Source organism: Danio rerio, chromosome 9 (genome assembly GCF_049306965.1).
Source record: "Danio rerio strain Tuebingen ecotype United States chromosome 9, GRCz12tu, whole genome shotgun sequence".
NCBI lineage: Eukaryota > Metazoa > Chordata > Actinopteri > Cypriniformes > Danionidae > Danio > Danio rerio.
This window is the reverse complement of record NC_133184.1, coordinates 35,372,606-35,400,340: the sequence shown is the minus strand read 5'-3', so window position 1 is coordinate 35,400,340 and position 27,735 is coordinate 35,372,606. Positions and strand designations below refer to the sequence as shown.

Sequence of the window (27,735 nt, the reverse complement as noted above, 5' to 3'; positions counted from 1 at the left end):
AGTTTTGCTAAGTCTAATGTCTGCAAAGCCAGGACTATAAATCAAAGTGAAAGGGATAGTTTTCGAAACTTCTGTCATCATTTAATCTTCCTTGCTTTAAACCTTTATGAATTGATTTCTTCTGTTAAAAGCTCTGCATATTCGGTACCGGGTCTGTGATGTCATTGACCTCAGAATTCTTTCAATTTTAGAGGTCCGTACTGGCCCAATACCCCTATAAATGGTTCTGTATTCTCATCAGTTGGAATAGAATAACTTTTGCATAGATTATGATAGAGACATTTTTTTCTGATTACTGACATGTGCAGGAACTACCAAAATTAATTACAGCAACCTAGACCACACAGAACCTAAAGGTACTCTTTTAAATTTGAGTTTACAAAAAAGCCTCTTTCTTGTAGGGGTTAATTATGACAAAGACAGCATATACAATTATTTAAATCACTTTCAACAGTGTTTTATGAAAACTCAAAGGGTTTTCTTTAAAATGATAACAAACTTTTGAATTTATACCTTTGCATGTGGATTTGGGAAGCTTTTTTAATTTGAGTAGCCAAAATCCAGGTGCTTGACTTGACTTTAAACACTAAAGAATGTATTTTGAAGAAAGCTGGAAACCTGTAATGTCTGTAGTATTTGTTATTCCTACTATCAATGGTTACATGTTTTCAAATTTCTTCAAAATATCTTCTTTTGTATTAAACAGAAGAAAGAAACTCATAATGGTTTTGAACCATTTTAGGGTAAACTTTAATTTTTTGGTTAAACGGTCCCTTTAATATTTTATTTAGGACAAATTCTAATAAAAAATGGCTAGACATGGAATTTTTTATTATATTACACTAATGTATTAGTGAATCAAATGGCACTTATATGATATTTTATGTTATATTTTGTGTCCTAGGCTTACCCAGGAGAATTTCTGAGCTCATGTGTTTGGGTAGCAGTATCGTGATTCATGGGATGATCTTTTAAGCTTATTTGACTCGGCCAGTTTTAATGAGATTGTCTGCTCACGGTTATTTGTTTGTATTTCCAATGTATTTTTGACCAGTATTTAGTCTTTTGCTCTCATTTTCAAAGGCTAAATTTGATAGTCTGCATGTACTGTAAAAATCATCATCGTTGTAATTTCTGCATCACACTTATCCATAAAGAATGAAGACTGCAGCAGAATATGATTCGTGCTGAGAAGTTTGCGCAATGCATTTGCCTTGGTCATGTGAAAACAATAAAACGGTGACATGACAAATTGAAGTCTGGATGTTGGACTAGAAGAATAAGGGTGGAGGACAAAGAATGGCGAAAGTACTTGAATCAATATATAAACTGGCAGGATGTCTAGCTTTGAACAACTGATGCATTTGCACAGATGTGAACTCCTACTAAGAGAAGAAAACATGAACGTCTGTGTACATGGACCAAATATTAAAATGTTTAGCAGACCCGAGTCACGCAACAGAAAAATCTGCTCTGTTTGAAGGGCCAAAAATTATAGACAAATACAAAACCCTTTTTTGATCAATCATATTATCAGATGTTTACTGCGCTTTTACTGTGACTGCCTCCAGTTTTTATTGAAAACATGTTGTTTTTAGCAAACTGCGAGCTTTGGTTTTTGTATTCACTTCCATCTGTGTTTACTTGGCAGTGTAAAGTTCAGTCAGTGTGGTCCCTTCAGCACTGCACTCAAGTGACAAAGACCACAGCTAACTTTTGTGTTTCTGCCAACATCTTTCTTTTTCCAACAATTTTATGCCTTGGTAGGAAGAAAACATTCTTGTGAGCCAGCCCTCTCAAGCACTGAAGAGACTGAACTTTCTCTTATGAGAGCTACAGGTATTTTCAGTTCAGCATTTACAAATGAGCATAATCGTGCATAGAGGTCTGGTAATATTTCATCACATCACAGAGATTTTAGATTAGCTTGTTTAAGAGTATGCATGACTTTGTTTGCACTGTCTTTGATATAATAGCATTAGATTGTCGGCTAATTGCAGACCGTGTGAAACAGGAGATTTTGTCGATTTGGCTCTTGGAACAAGTCCATTCTCCTCCATCTCTTTGGGATGAGTCTCGAATTCCTCCTACTCAAGCCACCTGTTTAAATAATCAGGTTTCACTGCAGCGTAAATGACTAAATATAAGCTCATTTAGTCCTTGCCTTTGTTCAGACAAAAAACTTGCACTTGTTTTTTTTTCTCTTACAAAACAGAATAAAAGGCAGCACTTGCCAAAATAATCCAAACCAGGCTTTTTATGAAACATGTCTTTGTCTAAATGGTGGCAATTGATGTGTTTTCCTCCTTATTTTTGGATATATGTTTAGGGCTGGGGAATATGGGCAGAACTTTACAATTATCACAGTAAATCTCAATAACAACTTTCTTACCAGTAAGTATAGATAATTATCATGCATTATCATACATTTTTACATTTATGCATTTAGCAGATGCTTTTATCCAAATGACCCGCGAACACGTGGGAGCAGTTAGGGGTTCGGTGCCTTGCTCAAGGGAATCACCTTAGCCGTGGTATTGAGGTGGATATAGGTGGAGGTTGGCAAATACTTTAGGGACCCTTTAGGGATGTTTCATCTCGAGGGGCTATCCCATTCAATAAATAAATTCAAATTCAAATATTTCCTGACGGGACCTTAAACCTTTGACCTTTGAATCACAAGTTTAACTCTCTTACTATTAGGCCACAGTTACACCATTACACGTGAAACTTTGTGAATGCATGTGAAGTTAATTTTTAACAGTTATAATAACTAGTTAATTGTGTTTTTTTTTTTTTTAAACCAGTGGTTCTCAAAAACTGGGGGGTCGCGAGACAGTAATGGAGGGTTCGCTTGCTGATTTCCAAAAATTTAATATTTGTTATTAAACTTTTAGAATTAAAATATTTTATCAATAACCTACAGAAGATAAAAATGTTTTTAACTTGCAATATATTTAATATATATTTAATATTTACATAAAAAAACACATGCAAATAAAAAGCTATCAGTCTTTCAAATTTTTTTCCATTGGATTGCAACCCCTGGGGTTATTATGCTAGATTAACGTCACTGCAATAGCGTTAGTTGCAGCAGATTGATTTTATGGCACAATGTTAGACTTTGACACCTTTTTGGCACTCACATACATTAAAAATCAAGTCCACGGCTGAACATAGAGGATGATCTCCAAGTGGTGGTCTTCAAAATTAAACCAAGAATAGTCTTGTGCTGTAAACATTGTGCACACCATTCTCATTAAGTGAGGTTAATATTAAATTAAAGAAATATGCTATATTATTTATATAATAATGCTTATAAAAAATTGTTAGACTGTTGCACTTTTTTGTGTTGTCAATATGCTCATGTTTATATTGTTCCTACTGGTGTGTGTGCACCATTGTGTGCAATGTTTGTATCTTTATTACAACCTCCGAGCAAAATGGTGGGTGCGAGTCATTGGAGTTGTTATTTTAGGGGTGATGGGCTTTTTGGGAACCCCTGTTTTAAACTACTCTTTATTGTCAGAGATGTACAATTTCTTTCTAAACAAATAAAACTCGCAACACTGCAAAACTATATATCCACTTATTTAAGATGGCTTTTAATACTTAATTAATTTATCTGCTACATTGCTGTGTATTTTTTATTATTTCTCTTGTTTTTTATTGCTCTTGTTGATTGTACGGTGTCCTTGAGTTTTCAGAAAGGCGCCTTTAAATAAAATGTATTATTATTATTATATGAATAAAATAGCTTTTATTTAAATGTAATATTACTTGACAGTGTATACAGGCATTTTTATTTCAAAACTAATTAACAGATTACATGAGACATTACATATAGTCTCATTTGTTTATTTTGTGTTATAAGTAGTAAAGACTAGGGATGACGCAATACTCAATATAATATTGATCTGCTCGGTACAACCTCCATGGATCAATTTTTTATTTTTTTTTGCATTTAAATTTAAATGTTGCCTAAATCCTTTGTTTGTATTACTTTCTCAACCGGCTCTATGCATATTTGAATCTGGCTGGCCTATCAGTGAGTGCTGAAGTTAGTGATGCTGATGCTTTTACATGAAAGTGAAAGTGATGTGTAATCAAGTGAAATTTCTCAAATATGTCAACGTGCTCGACTTGACAAGAATTCAATCACTTATGGAACGTAAACATTCAATAAATCTTTTGCACAATGCAATCATTGACTTTGAAAACATTTTTTTTATTTGACAGTTTAGTTTAGCTATATTTGTTTTTTTTTAGTGAACATATATTCCAAACCGTACCGAAACTGTGTCCGAAACTAGTGAAGATGAAGAGATGGTTGCTTCATTTCACATTAGAGAGGGAAAACCACATTTACTGTTTATATTTCATAATAAACTTAATTTCATTTATTCATTCATTTTCCTTCGGCGTAGTCTCTTTATTCATCAGGGGTCGCCACAGCAGAATGAACCGACAACTATTCCAATTTTTTACGCAGCGGATGCCCTTCCAGCTGCAACCCAGTACTGGGAAACATCCATACAAACACTGTCGCACAAACAATGCCCAATTTAGATTATTCAGTTCACCTGTAGCGCATGTCTTTGGACTGTGGGAGAAACTGGAGCACCCATTGGAAACCCACGCCAACACAGGGAGAACATGCAAAATCCACACAGAAATGCCAAGTGACCTTCTTGCTGTGAGGCAACAGTGTTAACTACTGAGCCACCATGTCGCCATACACTTGATTTCAAAGCTTATTCCCATTATTTGATGACATTTGTGCTGCAAATAATGTTTAGTGAAGTTCACGTATCAACAGAAAACAACATAAATTTAAAAAGCGATCTTGTTAGATTTGTATTAGTTTGGATTAAAAACAAGAAATCAATAAAAGTTGTAAAATTATTACCTTCATACCAATCAATACTGAAATAAAGAAACATACATTTCCCATTTGAAATGTTAGAAGGGAATGAAGATTTGTTTTTTTATTTGAACATTTAAACAACTGAATATTTATTGACCTTATACTATAATTTTAGGAAAAGGAAAAATATATTAACATAGTTATTATTTTAATTATGTATCCTTTTATCGGCCAGCCCTACTCAAGATGTTAAAAAGATGTTGGACTACACTATCCAGTGCCTGGTCTTATTGTGCGTTTAGCATGAAAGCAACACATAATGATGGACATGAGGCCAAACAAAATGACCAGTTTTTCATCCTCTTTTCCCACACTGACAGCCACTTTCAGATGTTGTATGAGACTCTTGACAGGGTGCTCACACATTTCTATAGTAACTGATATAGAAACGTAATATTGACTACGCTGTCTGAACAAGCAGATCAGATTTTCACACTTGCAAAATGGAAAGATTAGATTCGAGAACCAAATTGCATTAGTGTGAACAAAGCCGTAGAGGTTTACATTTGATTTCTTTCTAGGTCTGTCGCTCAACCAAAACGTTATTTAGTAAAACAAACATTTCAAAGCTGTCAGATATCAGACTTCGCAAGCATCTGCAGGGTCTTTTTTTGTGTTCATAGCGCTGCATGATGTGGGTCATTGCTGGATACAAAACCTAAATGGTTTGGAATCTTTCAGATGGTTGGACCGTGTGTTTGTGTAAGCTGTTTGTCTGGGCGGCTGCCACTTTTTCCACATATCAAAGGCAGTTTGTAGTATTATATAAGCTCCTAAGGTCATGCTTTGGCCTCAGATGTCATCAGCTGCATTGTCACATCACTGCGGCTGTAAGCGCACAGCATTTAAGAAAATAGGTTAAACTTTTTTATGGGTTTTTGATATTTAGTAAACATACATTTAATGCTATTTTGATGTGCTGCAATTTAAATTTAAATTGAGACATTTTTATTCAATTATTGTTTTAAATACTTTTTTTTTCTAAATCATGTGCAGTAGTTTTACATGTAATCTTTAAATTCATATATTAATAGTCATAAGGTAAAATGCCAATAAATATAAAAGAATATTACATTAAATACTATTTTGCTATTACTAATTACCATACTTTAAAAATGATATCATGATGATTTTATGATGATCTACTATATTTATCTACTATTGTAGCTGAGTGGCATCTAGAATTGTCCTACTGTAGTTTTTGTCTCAACTCACTTATAGAATATTGTAAGAAGTCATGAGAAATTCACTGGAGCAGTTTTACTTCCCCTGAAAGGAGAGGAAGTGCTTATGTGTGTGTGTTCAGACAGAGGAAACTCCAATGAATTGATGTTTGACTTGTGATTTTTCCTTGCAGGGAACCTAGTTCTCACTTCTGGCTTTCAGTTTTGAACAGAGCTTTGGAGGAAACTCTTGGTTTATTGCTGTTACACTATAATCACTGCACACCCTCAGGGGTTTAAATAGGAGTCTCAGTGATTTGTATTATTTACAACATTACAGTATGTGCATTAATGCATAGCTAAATGACCAGTCACTGGAATTAATTTTGTTTGACATGTATATTTCTTCACTATCAAGTATTGGAAGCCAATAACTTTTTTTGTAATTTAAAAATATGCTTGGTTATGTCTCTTCAATCTGGGTAAATTATGTGTCAGCACAATAGTGTCAGCCTATCGGGATAAGAAAGAATTGGTAGAAAGATATGGATAGAATTAGTTGTGTGACTGTGCTGTGCTGTATGCCAAAAGACATGGAGACTGTTAAGCTGTGGTACAGTAGTATTAAAGTGTTTGTGGTTGTTCTTGTCAAATACTTGCAGGGCAAGTAAGAGCTACAGGCCAAACCAGGTCTGCCTTAAAAATACTTTGTCGTCGAGCCCTGCAGTTTTCCACAGAAAAGAAAACGCCCAACATTCACAGAGTTCGTCTTGTCCTGCAAAAGTCTTTACACTGAGTGTTTTGGTTCATTTGAGCTTATAATAGAAATATACAGGGAGTCCTTATCTTTCTATTATTAACTCAAAGTATAATCAATTTATACTTAAACTTAAAATGTTACAAATTTTACACAAAGTGTTAGGCCTTATAAAGTCTTAAATTCACCTAAATATGGGGTTGTAGGTCTTAATTCATTTAAACATATGGTTTAATTATTGATTATTACAATAACATTTGTTTAAAAGTCCTGATATTTATAGCTACCTGGTGAGGACACTGATGTACACAAAATAAATTAAGTTTATTGTTTTTTAAAACTGAAGTTTTTACATATTATTTTAAATATGTGGCTTAGAAAGATCTAAATTTGAATTTTAATGGGGAAAGTAGAAACCTTTCCACTGGTCCTTGAAAAAATCCTTAGCATTTAGCCCTGTATAAGTCTGAAATTTCATTTGTAATTGTCTTAAAAAGTCTGCAGAAACCCTGATATAACACCCCAAGGTTAATTTAATTGATGTTTAATTGTACTTTTCTTTAAATTGATTTTTTTACTACTTTTTGGTGTAGGAAAATGTCAGTCTGTCCCTCTGGGCTGGTCATCTGACATCTTTTTCAGTTCAGATCTTAGAGTCTGTTTCCCCATTTTTAGTACATTGTACAAGCCAGACAATCTTGTCTTTTGTGTCTTTTGTGTTGTTCAGAAGAGGTCAAATAGAGCTAGAGTAGATGTTATTTATAGTGTAGGCCAGTCATGATATCACACACAATAGAAAACCAGTGACAGCACTCTCATTTGTAGCTGCACAGTCAGACAGGAACTATGCTGTCAAGACAGGAATAGATTTTAATATTTTCAGGACAGTTACAGTTTGAATACAGTTACAGACCACATCTCAGTTCATTCTCTACATTTTTGGAGATACAGTATGTATGTCTTAGTGGCTAGCCAAAATGCTGAGTTGTGACCATGCTGATGACACAGGTTCAGATTTCTTTCCCTTTTTGTTCTCTTTATTTCCTGATGTCCCCACAATAAAAATGGTCTGTCTCAAAGACAAATCTTTCAGATATTATCACATTTATATATTCTGTTTTTCCTTCTGATTTCCAGGTCTGAGTGCCGCCAAGCTGCTGGTGGACAGCGGCCTGAATCCTGTGGTCCTGGAAGCCAGAAGCCGTGTTGGTGGAAGAACCTACACTGTTCAGGTAAGATACTCATCTGAAATCAAATGAAGCAAATGAAAAGCAAATGAAATTACTTTACTGCGACATCCACAGTCTGCTTTTACATGTGTGATAATAAGATAAGAAGATAGGTCTGCTGACCACATTGTGTGATACTGCAAACAAGAAAAATCATGTTAGTATTAAGTCACTGTGTATATGTTTTAAATATTTAAAGTTGTATTTTCATCAATTATTTATGTAATTGTAAATTGTATACAATGTAAATGCGAGCCCCAGCTGGGTCAGTTGGCATTTCTGTGTGGAGTTTGCATGTTCTCCCCGTGTACGCGTGGGTTTCCTTCAGGTGCTTTGGTTTCCCCCACAGTCACCCCACAGGTGAATTGGATATGCTAAATTGGTCATAGTGTATGTAAGTGTGTGCAAGAGTGTGTAAGAAATGAGTCTGCCTTGACCCAACTTCCACTCTAAATGGTAAATTGATGCTCATTTCCCAAAAGGGTTGACTTATGAGAGAAAAGAGAAGTCAACAAGGTCTTGTCTCTGCATTGATTAAAGTGACTACATTTCGATCAAATGGTAACAATTGTAGAATGGGGATGGGTGTGGTGCACAAAGAATCATCTCATCAATGGTGTTGAAACTGCATTAACATGGAGAGATAGGGAGAACAGCTGGGTCAACAGCCAAGGAGCAACTTCATTAACATCTAAAGGCAACATCAAAAACAGTATAAAGGTTTGAGTTTAAGAATGTTCAAGGTTCATTCTGACTCCAGTGAACCCAAGGTACTGCCATGTATTTTGAGACTGCTATGCTGAATAAACATCTTCATTGAGATTTTCTTCATCATCATCATTTTTTCTTACAAGTGTGTGGGTGTTTTCCAGTGTTGGGTTGTGGCTGGAAGAGCATCCGCTGCTTAAAACATGTGCTGGATAAGTTGGTAGTTCATTCCACTGTGTCGACCTCTGATTAATAAAGCAAATTAATGACTGTGAATGCATTAATGACACCTGAGTTGTCTTAAGGCTGATTCATACTTTCGCCTGGTGCCGCACTGCTGACTGCATGCGCACCTCACGAAACAGACGAAGCTTTTATACTTGATGCGTTTGCCGTTGTGATATTGTTTAAAACGACAAGGGGTGGTCAAAAAAAACTTTAGTATTTCTACTATTAAGGGATAATATTTAGCCCAACCCTTTCCTAGAGATGAGCATCCGCTGCGTAAAAACTTGCTGGATAAGTTGGCGGTTCATTCCGGTGTGGCGACCCCAGATTAATAAAGGGACTAAGGCCCCGTTTACACTAGTGCGTTTTAGTTTTAAAACGGCGTTTTAGAATGAAAACGATCCGCGTTCACACTCGCGTTTTACCCAGCGTTTCTGAACTGCTCTCCGTCCACACCAAAACGCTGAAAACGCACATCACGTGACCACACACACACACTTTGGCAATCGCTGGAGCCCATCTACCCAGATGAGAGCTCTGCTAGTCGGACTTCTCATCAAGCATCTCCCGCTGGATCTAATCTCACTATATTTATTAAACGTGATATTTCATTCATCTTGTTGTCTTTATCTAACGACATATTCCCTGACTTTGGTCATTGGAATCTATTACTTGTTCTCAGGTAACGTGTTTTGGCTGAGCGCAAAGATAAGTTAATGATTAATGTAAGCACGTAGCCTACATTCTGTATATTGACTGATCGCTTGCCTTTATTTCCTATAATGTATAAACTTATTGTATGTTATACTTTTATAATGGCCATTATCGATTATTAAAACTGATATTCAGCAAAAGAGAGGGTATGTTTCGTATTTTCACTGAAATTGAAAGGAGGCAGTTGTTATTGGCTCCGTTTTGTTATAAATATGCACACAGTGAAGATGACGCTCATGCAGCACGACGCCTCAACATTTCTGCTGTCTGTTTAGTTGTTAATATTAAAATGAAAATAGGCAGTTCCTTATATCAAGTTTACATTTTATTGTTGAGAAAGTGAAACAACGTAGCCAAGGTGATGTGAATGAAGTTATAAAGTACACTGTTCCCTGTGAAGATTGACGCGTGTCCTCGGTATGTTTTCCATATCAAACTGAGAAGAAGAGATGCAGCCTTGATCAAACTTGCGAAGTCTGAACTTACACGGAGAAGATTCAGGACTGAACTGTGTGTTAGGCTACTTAATATTGAGGAAAAGCCCCAATCAGAGAGGCGAATGTCTGCAGCCCCGCCTCCGTTTTCAGATGTCTCCGTCTTTCCCCATCCACACTGAGACGGAGCAGCAGCGTTTTAGAATGAAAACGGCCTCTCCAGCGTTTTCGAAACGCTCCGTTTTCGGCGCTTGAGAACTCCGGCATAGTGTGGACGGATGGCGTAACCGTAGCAAAACTTATGCGTTTTCAAACTAAAACGCATTAGTGTAAACGGGGCCTAAGCCGACAAGAAAATGAATGAATGAATTTAGCCCAACCCATGGCAAAATCACGTGCACCCACAGTCCAAAGACATGCGCTATAAGTGAATTGAATTAACTAAATTGGCCGTAGTGTATGTGTGTGAATGTGAAAGTGTATGAGTGTTTCCCAGTACTGGATTGTGGATGGAAAGGCATCCGCTGCATAAAACAAATGCCGGACTAGTTGTCGGTTCATTCCACTGTGGTGACCCCTGATAAATAAAGGACTAAACTAAGTATATTTATGCATGTCTTTTTCCTCATTAAAGCCATTAAGTACACATTCTTATATCTTTGTATTTTGCAGATTTTAATAGAGTTCTTTTCTTTAAATCAAATCTCGCTGGACAAAATTAAAAAAACACCTAGAACCAGTGTTGCTGAAAAAGAGAGCGAACTCTAACATACTTTTAGATCTGCTACACTGCAGTTTCATTAGCAAATATGGACTTGCTTTTGATGTCTTTTCACTCTGTTGATAAGCTGCTGCAGAAATTGACATACTTAAATCCTTTGCCAGATCAGAACAAGTGGAACCGGAGAACACTGAACTCACAAGCTTGAGCCATCTATACTTTCATTAATTAGCACTTTAGATGAAGCTTTTATAAAAACATTAAACTTTTTTGGGGGGAGTCAGCTCACTATTTTAATCTTAAATCAGCAGTACCAGCACAAAACGCCTAGCAAGATGTCTTATAATTATCAAGAAAATACTTTTTGTCAATTTCACACAAACTGACATCCCTCAGACTATTTATATTTTCCTGATTTTGAGTCATGAGTTACAGACCTCTGACAGATAGGTAAACTATGGATTCATGTTGCCAAGACAGGAATAGCCTTTAATATTATTATTGTGACCATGCAAAATCAAGTTTCAAGTTGTATAGTGGTAGCTGGTAGGCTACCTATAAGTAGAAGGGAATCTGCTGTCTATTATTCTGACACTTTCTTTATTTGGTCATTTTGTGGCTTGTCTGAGTTTCACTAACAACTTTATCACCTGTGTAATTTCAGAATAAGGAGACCAAATGGGTGGATCTGGGAGGAGCGTACATTGGACCAACTCAAAACCGCATTCTAAGAATAGCCAAACAGTATGGGGTGAAAACATACAAAGTCAATGAAGAGGAGTCTCTTGTTCATTATGTGAAGGTAAACCTCAGTAGAGATACACACACATTATTATATTATATTATATTATATTATATTATATTATATTATATTATATTATATTGTATTGTATTGTATTATATTATATTATATTATATTACATTACATTACATTACATTACATTACATTACATTATATTATATTATATTATATTAGTTGAAGTCAGATTTATTAGCCCCCTCTGAATTATTAGCCTCCCTATTTATTTTTTCCCCAATTTTTGTTAACGGAGAGAGGATTTTTTAAACACAATTCTAAACATAATATTTTTAATAACTCATTTCTAATAACTGATTCATTTTATCTTTGCCATGATGACAGTAAATAATATTTTTCTAGAGATTTTTCAAGACACTTCTATACTGTTTAAGGTGACATTTAAAGGCTTAATTAGGTTATCTAGGTAATCAATAACGATGGTTTGTTCTGTTGACTATTGGAAAAAAATATAGCTGAAAGGGGCTAATCATTTTTTCCTTAAAATAGTTTGAAAAAAATAAATTATTCTAGCCTAAATAAAACAAATAAGACATTATACAGAAGAACAAATATCATCAGACATACTGTGAAAATTTTCTTGCTCTGTTAAACATAATTTGGGAAATATTTAAAAAAGAAGAAAAAAAATCTAAGGGGGGCTGAAGATTCTGTCTTCAACTGTGTATTATATCATATCTTATCATATTACATTATATTATGCAGTTTACGTGTGCATTAAACTACAACAACAAAAAATACACTTAAACAGATGTTATGAGCAATTCCAGCATTTTGGATGTGACTTTTGCAGTAAAATCTCAAACGATAAAGTATATGTGTACATTATATTGAAACATCTGCTTATTTTTAACCACAGAGTTATGGGATCTGAAAAATATCAATCTGTAAACATTTTTTTACATTTTAAATGAGGAAAAAAGAATGCATCATGGAAATTTGTGAGTTTACAGTATACAAAATACTTTAGAAATTCTGTAGAAATTCTGTGAATTAAACTGTGTAGGGATAATTAATAGTTTGAACCCAAAAAATGACCAATCTGTCAGATAAAGAAGAGATTCAATTAAAAAGAAAGTTTAATGAAGATAGTTTGCAGTTTCATCACACTGTTAGACCTTACCAGGGTTTTTTACAGTAGAACACTGGCAACAAAAGTTTGGTTACAGTAAGTAACTGGCAACAGTGTTGCCAGTTAATTACTGTAACTGAACCATTACAGTGAGTGGCTGGCAACAGTGTTGCCAGTGTTCTACTGTAACTGAACCATTACAGTGAGTGGCTGGCAACAGTGTTGCCAGTTATTTACTGTAACTGAACCGATACAGGGAGTAGCTGGCAATAGTGTTGCCAGTTAATTACTGTAATAGAGCAGCAGTGGTAACTAACTGGAAACTGTGTACAGTTAATTACTGTATTGTAGTGTTAAAAATCACAGCATTATACTGCATACACATTAATAGTATGTCTTATATAGTTATTGTAGTGTTACTAAAATTAATCAGTATTCTTAGCTGTTATTTAAAAATAGAAGGCATAACATTTTTCAGACAAATTTTATTGTTTTGGCACGAAACAAATAAATAACAGAAAAAGTATAACAAAATTAAGAAATCAGCAGATATAAATATTGTCTTGCATATTACAGGTCTGCACAGTTAGGCTGCGGTCACACTAACATTTGAGCAAGCAAAATTCTGTCATACTGCACTGCGAAGTGGAATTAAACACAGCGAGTAGTGGAATTAAACAAAATAATTAGAGATTGAAAAAGCAAAGTCTACAGGGAGAAAAGTGCAGTGTGACCGGGACTTTAAGCTGTAACTCTAATTAAACACACCTGATCAAACTAATTAAGGCTTGTTAGAAATCTACAGGTAATGTTGAAGCAGGGTGGGTACTAAACTCTGCTGCCCTGCAGTTCTCCAGGAACTTGGAGTTTGACCCCCATGGTATACAGCAGTGGTGCTCAATCCTGTTCCTGGATATCTACCTTCCTGCAGATTTCAGTTGCTACCCATATCAAACACACCTGCCTGTAATTATCAAGTGGTGTTCAGGTCCTAATTAATTGATTTAGGTGTGTTTGAAATGAATAGCAACTAAAATCTGCAGGAAGGTAGATCAGCAAATGAACAGCAAAAAACACAACATAATTATTTTAAAGTTTAAAGTTTTAAATAATTAAAAACTGTGTTAAATCTCAATAAAAAGTTTAAAGTAATTATAAAAAATAAAGTTGGCAACACCGAAAAACCAAAGGATCCAATCTTTTATTGTTATAATTCTCTCATGACAACAAACTTTATTATTGTTTCTAATATAAATTCATAGATGGAAACACTGCTCTGAAAAATACTTAGCAACAAACTCACAACCTGGGACCGGACAGTGGAGCTTTTGTGTGTGGATGGCTATGTGTATCATGTTTTTGTGATTCCCTGTGATGATGTGCACAAGTTACCTTACTGAGATGAAGGAATTTAATTTTGGCTTAGTTGCCAGAAAGATACATACAACTGTTAGCATCTGTACATTATGGCAGTATGCAATATCCAATAAATACTTAAACAAAAGTAATGTAAGAAGTTATATGAGGAGAGGCTAACTAGCTAACAATGTAGCTTTCAAGTACACAGTTCAAGATAACAACAATATAACTTAAAACACAGCCTTATTTTAGAAACCCTCAAAAACATTTGAACACATTTTACTTACTCATTATAGATTCTTATTTAAAGCCTAAAACATATCAGACTCTACATCTGAATTGATGGACAGAGAATAGAGCGCACTCAGCAGTAAACAAATCAAACACCTGACTCCCTTAAAGGGCCAGCATTTTCTGAAAACTATTTCTAACACCTTTGTGTTTAGAATAAGACAGACAGCCTGTGGGAGTATATGGTGATGCCTAAATCATTATTTTCTGCCTTTAAAATGCACTTCTCTATAAATAGCAACATAAACCATCAGAGAATTTATTGGAATTAATTCTTTGCACTACACAATTTCATACAAAGTCTACTCCTTTCACAGTAAAATAATGTGTTAATAAATAATAAATGTTTTCTTTTATTACAGCAAAACACTGGCTATTTTGCAGTTATTTACTGCACAATCTACAGAGTAACAGTGCAGTTATACTAATTAAACACACCTGATCAAACTAAATCTAAAGGTAGTGTGTTGAAGCAGGGCTGGAACTAAATTCTGCTGGGCTGCGGCCCTCCAGGAGTTTGACATCCTTGGTACATAGCATATTTTCAAAGGAATTGCCTACATTTATCACAATCATGCACATATCACTGAATAAAAACAATAATATACAAACAATATACAAACGTCATCCAAAGCAAAAAAATAAAAAATAAATAAATAATCTGATCCTCATGTTGTTCCAAACCTGTAGTAATAATAATAATAATAAAAAACAAATAACCTGATTAATACATTTATTTAGGAAAGTCTTTATACTATACTGTTAATGCCATTTTTACCAACTTCATTTGAAGTTTTCCAAACAAATTCATTGAGTCTCTGCGAAAATGTATGTACGTGCTGTTTAACACATTTTTTAAATAACAAATTTTTAGTAGTTAATTAGCAAAATACTAATATTCAGCTTAAAGTGCAATTTAAAAGCTTAACTATTGGCTAAACTAGGCAAATTAAATTAATTATAGAAAAGTAAACAAAGTTATAAAAATGATTGTGATAATTTGGTTGCTCTGTGTGAATATTTTTGCCTTTAAATGCATCTCGTCGATATCTTTACCTTTTAATTAGCTCTGTGACATTGACATTGGTTGACTCCTGATACTCAATGTTAAAAACATAAAAGGAACCAAAGAAAACACAGAGATGGCTGCAGAGAAATTTAGCTTATCATCAATGCATTGTCTCACTTTCTCCTCAATACTGACCATACACATACCAAAACTTAACAGTATATATATATATATATATATATATATATATATATATATATATATATATATATATATAGCAACATAAAGCAGTACATGGGGTAGTAATGGTTGAGCTGTAATTTACCATTTATTATCACAGTAACTATCTGTAATGGGTACATAAAGTAAATTACTGTAATTTATTCTTTGCACTACAAAATTTCATACAAATCCTGCTCCTTTTACAGTAAAATACTGTTTCCTTTTAATACAGCAAAACACTGGCTATTTTACAGTTATTTACTGCATAATCTACAGTAAGGGTTAACAGTGCAGCAGAAGCCAGCTTCAACACTTGCAATGAGTTCCTAGGCCGCTCTGCTTACAATCACAGAACATAGAACAACAACAATTATTTTCTAACATAACTTTATTAACTGCGCCATTCATACGTGTTTTAACCTGATTGGTTAAAGTACAGATAGACTTAGAAAATTTTCACATGAGTGTGTGCGTACAACTCTGAACGATATCTCAATATCTCAAGCACACAAACGTCAGACATCTACTAGGCTGTTTAGAGCTAACCCCAGACCTGTGAAATGATCTACAATCGAAAAGAACACACACACACTCAAAGTACAATCTGTATCTTACCCGAGGTTGAGTGCACTCTCAGCCGTCTTTATAAATCTGGTTAAAAATACGGTATAATCTACATTTAGGATACTATATTCTTACTACACAAAGTCTATCTTGAATAAAAGATAAGTCACTTTAAACAGAATTAACACAAAATAATAATATCAAAATCACTTTAGACAGCATTAACACATAGCAATACACATAGGAAAACAGTCGATTTCAATCATCAAGCCCTTCAGTTCCACTCGAGATCTTCATGACCTCTGACCTGGTTTGGTGGTTCCTGAAAATAGAGTTACAAAGAGACAGGCAAATGTACTGAGCATTCTTATATTAAACAATGCGTTAACTTTATTCATTAGTCAAAATCATTTCAAGGTTAAATACTGACTCAAATAAGCATATTAATAAAGTAAGGATAATGAGAAAAACATAAACATTGAGCAATGCTTGAGATAGATTGTAAGACATAAATCTGAATCCATCAACTGCACAGTCCAAAGGAAACAATATTAATCAAAAGCTTAAGAGTCGGCTCACTATAGAACAAAAAAAAATAATTGAGTTTATTTTATTTTGCATTTATGAGGAAAAAACGTTGTTATGGATGTGACATCTCTCTATTATGGATGCGCCAGATGTGAAATTGGCTCCTGTGTGACAGGTAAATCAAATAAACTGTAATTGTTTGAAAACACATACAAAGACATTTAGAGTATTTTAACAGTACTGTAAAATACAAGCCTACACAAAAACTTAGAAAGGGTTTCGTTATATCGTTAAAAACAATTTTTTATGGCAAGGTTGTGCTTTGCATGGAATTGCTCTTGTACCTCTTCAGATTAATGGTGAATAAAATCATTTAATCTATATATCCAGCATTTTGCAATATGATGAGTTTCACAATACTGCTCCTTTTTTGTTTCCTGTCTTTAAAAAAAACATACAAAGTCAAGGAGTGTCATTATGGGATAGTATACCCTTAATATTGTTATATACACATAGCAATAGACTAATTACAGCAAAATTTCAAACCATTTTTCCCATTGCCTCAAATTCCCTTCTCAACGCCTAAAAACAGAGCTTTGGCTAACAATACGGCCTTTTGTTTGAGCACGCTCATGTCTAAATGCGCAGGAAGTCAGAGCAAGGCCCAGTGCGCTCAGCTGAACAGCGTTCAATACAGAGTCCCTCCTTCACATTAGTGTGCTGGAGATGCTAATCGCTGCCTGAAGGAAGTCTGTAATATGGTTTCAGATGCTTGGAGTGGGTAAGAAGGACGGAACTCAAGACACCAGCCTCCCCTCCTCCTGCCCCATATCCAATTTGAGTAGACGCATCACTGCCCTTAGCACATGCACGCTGCATGACCTTATTAGATTTGGCTGTAGATTCTGTCTTCTTCTCTGCACTGACCATGCTATTACGAGGATAAATCACTAGATTCTTAGAGCTGCTCTTTATAATGTGAGCTTTACTGCTTTCTGTGGTCATATTTCATAAGAGGAATGCATAAGGTGGTTTTAAAGTGGATCAACAGGGTGCTTCAGTTGGAGATTGGTGAAGCTCACACACACATACATGTACACACACTCTGGAAAGCAGTGTACATGAAGGGAAAGGTTGTGGTAAGGATTCATTGGAGTGTTCAGGTTGAAGCCGGATTTTTGTTGCCATGGAAAAAGGCCCTTTGGCTTGTTTCCCAAAGTCCTTCATTTTGTATTACTATCCCATCATATCTTTTTGTTTCTACATTATAACTGCAGGCTTTGGTTGATGCTAAATGTTTGTCAGATTCAAAACTTTCACTTTGCTTTCGGTTTCAATATCCTAAATCCTCTTAATATTAAAAACAGGATTGAGAAAGTTGAACAACCTTGTTAAAGATGTAGGTCAAACTGTTGTCTGAAAAGAGATGTTTAGCGGAATGTGGTGGCTGCTGATTTCTGTGCAGATACAATAAATGAGGACTGATTGGAAAAGCAACATAAAATATCATAAACGTGGTCCAAATCGAGCCCTGCTAGCTGCCAGCTTTATATTATATTATATTATATTATATTATATTATATTATATTATATTATATTATATTATATTATATTATATTATATTATATTATATTATATTATATTATATTATATTATTTTTTTGTTGATTATTTGAAATGAAAGGAATTATATGAGTAAATTGAAGTAGACGCTGACAAGGGAGGTGCGCATCCAAATGCAGGTTTATTGAGTGGTAAGGCAAGCAACGGTCAACACAGCGGCAAACAGATGTAAACAGGCAATCCAAAGTTGCGGTCATAAAACTGGCAGAGGGTTAACAGACAGGAAACAAGCAACATGAACAATTAAAACAAAGCAAGGGTCAGAAACAAGGCAAAGCAAGGCAAGGAAAACACGTCGTGATGTTCACAATACTGTTTAACAAGACAAGCAACGTGTGCGTGTTGGAGAGGTGTATGTAGTCTGTGTAATTAGTCCTGAACAGCTTCAGCTGTGACTGCTTGCAATCATGTGGATCTAGGCAAGGTGTGTGAGTGGTGCATGACTGGATATGTATTTTGCAGATTATTGTGTAGTTCTCTAGTGATCTGCATGGGTTAGATCGCTGGTGACTGTGATAATAGGTGCATTATAATGCATTATATCATTTAAGTGCTTCAACTTTTAGTTTATTTAATGTAATTTTGCTGAATAGACTTTATTTTATTTAAAAAATAATAAGTCTTACTGACCTCAGCTTTTGAAAAGTTTTTATAAATGCAGAAATGCCCTTTTATTTAAATTTATTTTGTTGTTGATTACTGCTGGGAGATGATGATTTCCATAAAACACTATCTTTGGTTCTTGACTCTTGGTGTGTGAGGAATGACAGTGCAATCATTTTCAAAATCAGTACCAAATCACCATATTTTGTCAGAATACACCCAAACGCAAACAGATCAATAGGAAAATGGTTATGAACACATATCTGATATTCATTTTTAAGGAATGCATGTGCATCTGAAGGCAAAATGCTGGTCAGAGACACAAAGCCAAGAGCTATGCAGCATCACATTTCATTTTTGCTTTTTCATTATACTCTGTCTTGCCACAGGCTGCTTTTTGTACATGTTTTGATTTAAATGGAATGAATGTGAAAGTGTCAGTCGTAATGATTAATGATTTCTGTGTGTGCTTGTGTTAGTATATATTCCCCTCTCTCCTTGTGCTGTTATATCTCATGATCAGAGCATCCCTGTGGGTTACCATGGCAGCACTCCTCATCAAAAGACAATTGCTATCAGGATTGAGGGGACACACTCACTTTCTCTCCATCTGCCTCTGTCTTCAGGATCAGGGCGTTTCCTTCTCATTTCATAACCAGAACACTTCAGTTCAGAGAAATGATGTCAGGGTTTTTTCACCCTCTTGAGGGAAGCAAATGTTGCATTACAGTATTTTTTTTATTTATTTTATTTATTTTTTTGCTATAGGGATAGATCAAACTAATTAAAGACCAATTACTGTATGGCAGACCTCTTTGACATTTAATCTACAAAACATATTATCATCTGTGTTCATGCTACGAGTACTTATTCATGATTAGCTAGTGCTTTTTGTTAGCTCCTAGTATCTTTTCATTAGATACTGGTACTACCTTTTCAAGATACTAGTACCTATTCATTAGATACTAGAGGTGATCGATGGATAGTACTTATTCATTATGTACTACAGGTAGTTCTTATTCACTAGATACTAGTTTTTAGTTATTAGATCCAATATATTTATTTTTTAGTATTGTTTATTTATTTGTTAGATATTAGGGCTTATTTTAACAGTGACTTTTAACTAATAGTGACGTGTAACATAACTCATATGTTGTTTGTTTTACTGCCATTGACTTCTGTAGGGATCTATCATTTAAATCTATTTAGATACTGTTCAGTTTTGAATAGTATGTACACCATTTGGTACTAGTACATATTTTAGAGATTAGTAGATAATATTCATTAGCTTTTTTTATAGTGGTATTTTTTAATCAAATTATCAGATACAAGATACAGTACTAGCTTTTCATATATGAACCTTATGCAGATTTTTCCAAACCTATATAATTAAAACTACATCAATGACATCACATTTTAGACAGTTCAGACTTGTCTTTTACTTTGGGAGAAAATGAGTCTATTTATTATACACTTTGGTATTTTATTTCTACAAACAGCTACAGTTTATTACACACAACATTACTGTTGTTAAATCACACTCTTCATGCCAAATAAATAAGATCCAGATCTGGATGCCAGATCTTGTCAGGAAATGTCAGTTCAGTTATTTGGACAACAAGTCAGCAGAGTTTCCAATACCCAAACTTGTTAACCAGTATTTAACTAAATTAGCAGTCTACTATTAATATACACTCACCGGCCACTTTTTTAGGGTACATCTTACTAGTACTGGGTTGGACCCACTTTTCCCTTTAGAACTGCCTTAATTTAAATTCAACAAGGTACTAGAAATATACTCAGAGATTTTGGTCCACATTGACTTGATAGCATCACGCAGTTGCTGCGGATTTTTTAGCTGCACATCCATGATGCGAATCTCTCTTTTCAACACATACCAAAGATGCTATATTGGATTGAGATCATTTGACTGTGGAGGCCACTTGAATACAGTTAACTAATTCTCATGTTTAAGAAATCAGTCTAAGAAGAGAGAAATGTAGCCTTAATTTCGTGTGCTTAGCTGACAGGAGTGGCATCTAGTGTGGTCTTCTGCTGCTGTAGCCCATCTGCCTCAAGGTTTGACATGTTGTGCGTTCAGAGATGCTCTTCTGCATACCTCAGTTGTAACGAGTTGTTATTTGAGTTACTGTTGCCTTTTTATTATCAGGAACCTGTCTGGTCATTCTCCTCTGACCTCTGGCATCAGCAAGGCATTTGCGCCCACAGAACTGCTGCTCACTGGATATTTTTTTCTTTTTCGGACCATTATCTGGAAACCCTAGAGATGGTTGTGCGTGAAAATCCCAGTAGATCAGCAGTTTCTGAAATACTCAAATCAGCCCATCTGGCACTAACAATCATGCCATGTTCAAAGTATATTAAATCACCTTTCTTTCCCATTCTGATGCTCGGTTTGAACTGCAGCAGATCGTCTTGACCATATCTACATGCCTTAATGCCCTGAGGTGCTGCCATGTGATTGGCTGATTAGAAATTTGCGTTAACGAGCAGTTGGACAGGTGTACCTAATAAAGTGGCCAGTGAGTGTAGGTGTTGACTGTGGAAGGAAGCCAGAGAATAGCAGAGCCAAGAGACAAAGTGATTATAATGAATGAGCAGAGTTTATTAAATAATCGTAGTTGCATGCGCTCTCATACTTCACCTGAACAGCACAAATATAACTAATGTTTTTTTACATCAACCCAAAAGACCTTAAAATATAGGCAGATTAGTGGAAAGGAACATTTCATGAAACACCATCACTATAAGACTAAAAAAAAAAAGCGCTAAAAGCAGAAACAAGTAATAAGAAATATATCAAATAAGGAAATCAAATTAATAACTAATTAATATAATAAATGATAAACACAAATCAATTAAAATATTAATCAAATAAATGGATCTCTAAATGAATAACTAAGATGTATAAATGATTATAGCCATAACTGAAATGATCAATGCAAAAATATTAAAACAAAAAAACAACCACATAAATTAAAATTGAATGCATTTAAAGCACACACAGGTTATCACAAATTTCAGATTCTACACTGTTACTTAGTAAATTTTCCTTAAAAAGAAAAGAATCCTGTACAATCTGGAAATATCACATGAAACTGAGGATTTCCCAATGCAGTTTTCAAATTAGGGTCATGCCAGATTTGCAGATTCACTATGTTAGCACACCGCTTTTTACATTGTTATTCTTTTGGCCTGAAATTTTTTGCAGAATAATCAATATAACTCACTATTACATTTATGCTTTGTCACGGAAGAATGAAATGAATTCATCTTTTACAATCTGAGCTGTGTTGACTCCAGTCATAGTAAAGTAATCCACCTTTTGTGTTCATCCTGGATGTTATCTGAAGACTTTCTACTTTCCCTGAACTGTGTGTATTGTAAAAGAGAATTGTAGAGCAGTTTTATCAGCCCATCATGCACTCGATCGCATCTACAGTACATCTGTGCGATTTGTTGAAAGTTTTACAACTGCTTTTATAGTATCACCTGTTACTTAGCAATCACACATTGGCCTCAAGCCAGTATTAGCCAATAAGGGCCTTACAATGAGCAGACCGTTTTATAATTAAGGTGAGCATGCAGCCAAGGCGCCCGTGTAATCAGCTTTTCTGTAGCTGTAATCCTAAAGGCCAGACCCAGTTTCCTCTGCCTTGGTACGTGAGCAACCCTGTACTTTCAAGCAGCCTTAGCTTATCAATATTATTATGGTTTAAAAGTTGTGCAAAGGCAGAGTTATTAAAAATTAATAAAGTGTTTGCCTTACTGTTCATTTATATTAGTGGTTTCTGAGCAATACTAATACACCAAAATTAGAGTACACGTATATTCATATTGAGGAATTACAAAATTTACAAAAAATACTCTAGGAACATTTCCAGTGTAAAATTTCAAGAGTATTGTTTATAATTTATAGTAAACTTTATATATATATATATATATATATATATATATATATATATATATATATATATATATATATATATATATATATATATATATATATATATATATAAATTATATTAATCTGTTATTGATATTGATATCAATGATATTATCTTACAATAAGGTTCATTAGTAAATGTTAATTAATTCATTTACTAAGATGAACAAACAATGAACAATACATTTACTACGGTATTTGTTCATGTTAGTTAACGTTAGTTAATGAAAATACAGTAGTTCATTGTTAGTTCACGTTAACTCATGGTGCATTAACTAATGTTAACAAGCATGGACTTGAATGTTAATAATGCATTAGTAAATGTTCAGTTATGATTAATAAATGCTGCACATGTGTTGTTCATGATTAGTTCATGTTAGTAAATGCATTAACTAATCAACCTTACTGTAAAGTGTTACCATTAAATCATTTGAATTGGATATATACTGACTTATATTAGATTTTTGACTGTTTTGACTTTAGAGGAGCAAGAAGAACAGATCGCACGCCATCTGAGGGAACTAAGATCATGCTGGTATTACGTGACTCACCCTAGTTATTTGTTTCAAGCTGTTACTTAATTCCTGTAGAATTTAAAAATAACATATTTGGCATATTTGGACATATTTTAAATAATGTTTTCCTCTAGTATTTCAAATAAATTTGGAGAAAACCTACCATCTACCACATGCATCTCTGCCGTCCCTTTCCATTTCATGAGTAACATTTAAGATATGCATTTTTAGATGTTAAATAAGGTAGCAATAGCCGTGTTGAGTGATTCATATAGTTACTCCCCTCCGATGAAATGTGCGTCCGACCAGGAAACTTCTACAAAAGCATATTCAGTAAGATTAGGTTCATAAATAGCTGTGTCCACATCTTTTTAGCATTATTGTTTTCTGTACATTGAGTAAATAGTAATAGTTCCATTTAACACCATAAAGATTGCAGTAATTGTAGATTGTAGTTTTTATTACAAAAACATTTGTATTCATTTAGCACTCAAAGTTATTAATTAAACCACAAATGTTCTACAGTATTACTTTTGTTATGACAGTTACAACTATTTGATAACTAATACAGGGTATTTAACATGGACGAGGACTAAGAGTCTGAAATAAAGTGAATATAAAACATATAGTAATTAAAATCAAAAAGTTCTGTTTGTTAATGTTGATCTGTCACAATCACCACCGATCTATCCTTGCAGATCACTGGTATGCATGCGGATTGCTATATAGACTACAAATCTGCCATTACATGGACTACATATATTGTCATGCACCAAACACACACACCTGTTCCATATCACGACTGCTCAAAGACTGATTACAAGAACTTTTCAAACAGCACATACATACATCAGTGCTGAGTCTTGTTATACTGTGACTGTGAACATTACGACACATTTCCCTTGCCTAGCTTTGTCGTGTTTTGACCCTCACCTTGTTTGTTTACATTTCTTGCTGCCTTTACTGACCATTCCCCGGTTTAATGACTACGACTCTGGATTGCATATGTACATCTGTTTGACCCTGTTGACTGTTGCCTGTCTGACCATCCTGTTAATAAACCTGCATTTAGATTGGATCACATACATAAATGCTTCAGAAAGGTTTTTTTCATGTTAACTAATGAAGATGATAAATGGAGATACCAACACATGAAACCTTAATGTAAAGTGTAACCCAAATCAGTATTAACTTATCAATAAGCAAATATCAATCCAAAAACATAAGTTCACAAGTTCTGATGTTTTTAAAAGAATGTTTTTCCAATTTCACAAAATTTCTATACTTTACACAGGCGAGCAGAATGCTGCTTTAGAGGATGATGCATTTGCAGTGGACAGGATGTGGTCTCATGTTATTGCTTGTAAGCGGTGGCGTGGATGTAGAGCAGCATGAGGTTAGTCATAGTAGCGTATAGCTTTAGTCTCTGCTCAGGCTGAAAGCAGGAGATCATAAGAGATTCACTCCATCTCTCTGTCTCCATGGGAACAGACCTGTTGCTGGATGCTGGGCAATCCACTGTCCTTTGCTGCATTGGTCTGGTAGCCTCGCAAATGAAATGGAAATGTCATGTCCCTTAATAAGCTAAACATGTCTTCCTGTAGTGTTAGGTGGATGAGAAATACAGTAACATATCATGAATTGAAAATGAAGACATTTTTTTTAAACCCAACTTCAGACCATAGTAAGGTGGATAATTGCTAGAGAGACATCATGCATGCACCTGCTTATTTTAAAGATGTTCTTTTAATTCCTGCACTGTAGTATAAATAGTAATACTGTATAGACCCATTATGTAATACTGTATAAATTACCCATTATGTTTTGCGTATATGTGTAAGCAGAATGCTTTGAACTTCCGGTCGGCAGCTTGATGCGTATAAAAAAAGAGTCACATTTGGACAGCTTTGAAACGATAGTTTGAATCTATTTTACTTAATTTTTAGCTTTAGTTTGAACTAATACTGCTGTTGATCAGCCCCACCTCCTGCACTGATAATTTAAGAAATTTGATCTAAAGGGAAAGAAAAAAACTGCTGCGAGGCATTACTCTTACATCTTGTGCCATTTAAATGAAGCCTCATCATTGGTAAAGTCAACATTTTCCCTTTCTTTTAAATATATTACCTTCTCAAACAAATTTAATTCACCAAAATGTTTGACACACACATATGCTGTCCCACTAACACATTGATTAAAAGAGTGGCACAGTGAAAATAAAGTGGCATTTTGAAATAACAGAAAAACACAACCATGGTACCACACACAGTGGTGTAGCGGACAGGCCAGGAGGCCCCGCGTCAATCCCCCAATTTTTGGATATTGCATAGCTTGCATACTTGTTAATTTGCCAGTAATATGGTTTGCTCTATAATGCAGGGATGTATTGTGTATTGTATTGTGCATTGAAGAGCCTGCAGAGCACAGTATAACAGCTGACACGTCTGGAACACTGACGCTATATTTCAATATCTTATCTGACTGCAGACACTTAATTAGGATAACATATTTCTCTCGTGCTTTAACTGCAATTGACAGAAGTGTAACAGCAACAATATTAACCTACACATTTAAAAAAACACCTTTTATTCTAGCCAACCTAAAAAAACAAAAGGTGTATCCCAAAAGAAATACTTATGCACTATTCTACGTCATTTTGTATTATAAATAATGTAAGTTGTTTGTTCAATTCTAAAAAGTTTGTTTAATTCTAAAAAGAATAAGTGCACTGTAATTACTCGGACGATGCACTTATTCGACCGGTAAAATTGAGTAAAAGTGTGTATTGTTGTACACTTCACGCACTATCGGGTGCACAAGTTGGATGACTTTTTTATTTAGTTTGGATTGTAACAGCAGAATTCTCCTATGAGAGTGATCATATCGCCTTCCGATGGTGAATGCGTTTGTACTCACTGCAGGTGTTATTTGGTAGTTTAGTCATTCACTAATTTGGCAACCTGCAAAAATGTCAGCAGGGAAACGGTTTGAATTTCCGCTTAGTAAAAAACCATTAGTGTTCCATTTTTTGACTGTGCTGCTGAGTGTGTAAGTGCATAACTACATAGTGCATAAGTGCATAGTGTATAGTGTACCATCTGGGATGCAGCTATAGACTTTCTTAAGAAAAACAATAATAATGATGATAATAATAATAATAATAATAGGAAATGCTCTGAAAATCTCCTTGCTCTGTTTAACATCACTTGGGAAATATTTAAAAATAATAATAATACAAACTTCACAGGAGGGCTAATGATTTTGCTTTAAACTAAATGTTTGTTTTTTATTAATTTATTAAAATGTACACTTACTAACGCAAGCATCACAGTGTTGTTGCTGAACATTTTCCACATTTAATACATATTATTCCATAATCTGTTGAAATTCTTGATTCTGATTGGCTGGAGGGTGTGCATTATTTTCGTTAAAACACACAGGTAGTTCCAGCAAAGACTAAAGGAATACACAAGACATGTCACTCTAGTTATGTCAGCATAGTTTTAAATGATGAAAAGTGTAAAGGTCAATATGGTGAATGAAGCCCCGCCTTCTAGTACAGGATGCGATGGCTTTAGACTGACGATACTCTGGGGGAGGGGCTCGGACCAGACGTGAGTTTCTGCAGATTTTGTGTGATTTGGACGTTTAGAAATGAAACTGAAGAAACAGTTGTTGTTTATTTTTATGGGTGTTTCCTAATTTAATCATAAGCTTGGCAAGCAGTTTTAGAGAATTTGATGTTTCCCCATTCAAACAAAATGCCTGAGCACACTGCAAGAGTGGTGCTTCAAAGATGACTGCTGAGTGAAATGACTTGCCTTATAGAGACTTTGCTGTGATGTCAAAGTGATGTCAAAGTCAAATCGGTAGTTTATGTATAAGGATATGTAAGTTTATAAGTTTGTAAGGCGGCCACACTCTGATAGCACATTGTGTGGTCCTTTGCAGGGGCGGGTTTAACCAATAAGCTAGGTAAGCGGCCGATTATGGCCTCAGGAAATCTGAGGCCCTCCAATGAATACCTAGAATGATAAATTAGACCTATAAATTATATATAACATCATATTTAGTATGATGAGGGTCTAAAAAAATAAGTTTAACGTTTATTACATCGCAAATGCACAAATTTGTCCCCCACCCTCAATCATGGAGCTGTCCAGTAGTCAAATTAGGTAAAGATTTAGTTTTAAAAACAAATTAGTTTATATATCAATTTCAGTTGTGAATTTATTTCAAGAAAGCAAATCATATAAAAGTTTTACAATATGCTTTACGTGCTGTT

General features: G+C 34.6%; 1 protein-coding gene across 1 annotated transcript in view; it reads left to right on the top strand.

Annotated features, from left to right (window-relative positions):
* mao (monoamine oxidase) overlaps positions 1-27,735 on the top strand; it is a 65,159-nt gene that overhangs the window by 16,214 nt on the left and 21,210 nt on the right. The window contains exons 2-3 of the mRNA NM_212827.3: positions 7,985-8,079; positions 11,546-11,683. Coding sequence (NP_997992.2) covers positions 7,985-8,079; positions 11,546-11,683 — 233 coding nt within the window. The remainder of the gene's footprint in view (positions 1-7,984; positions 8,080-11,545; positions 11,684-27,735) is intronic.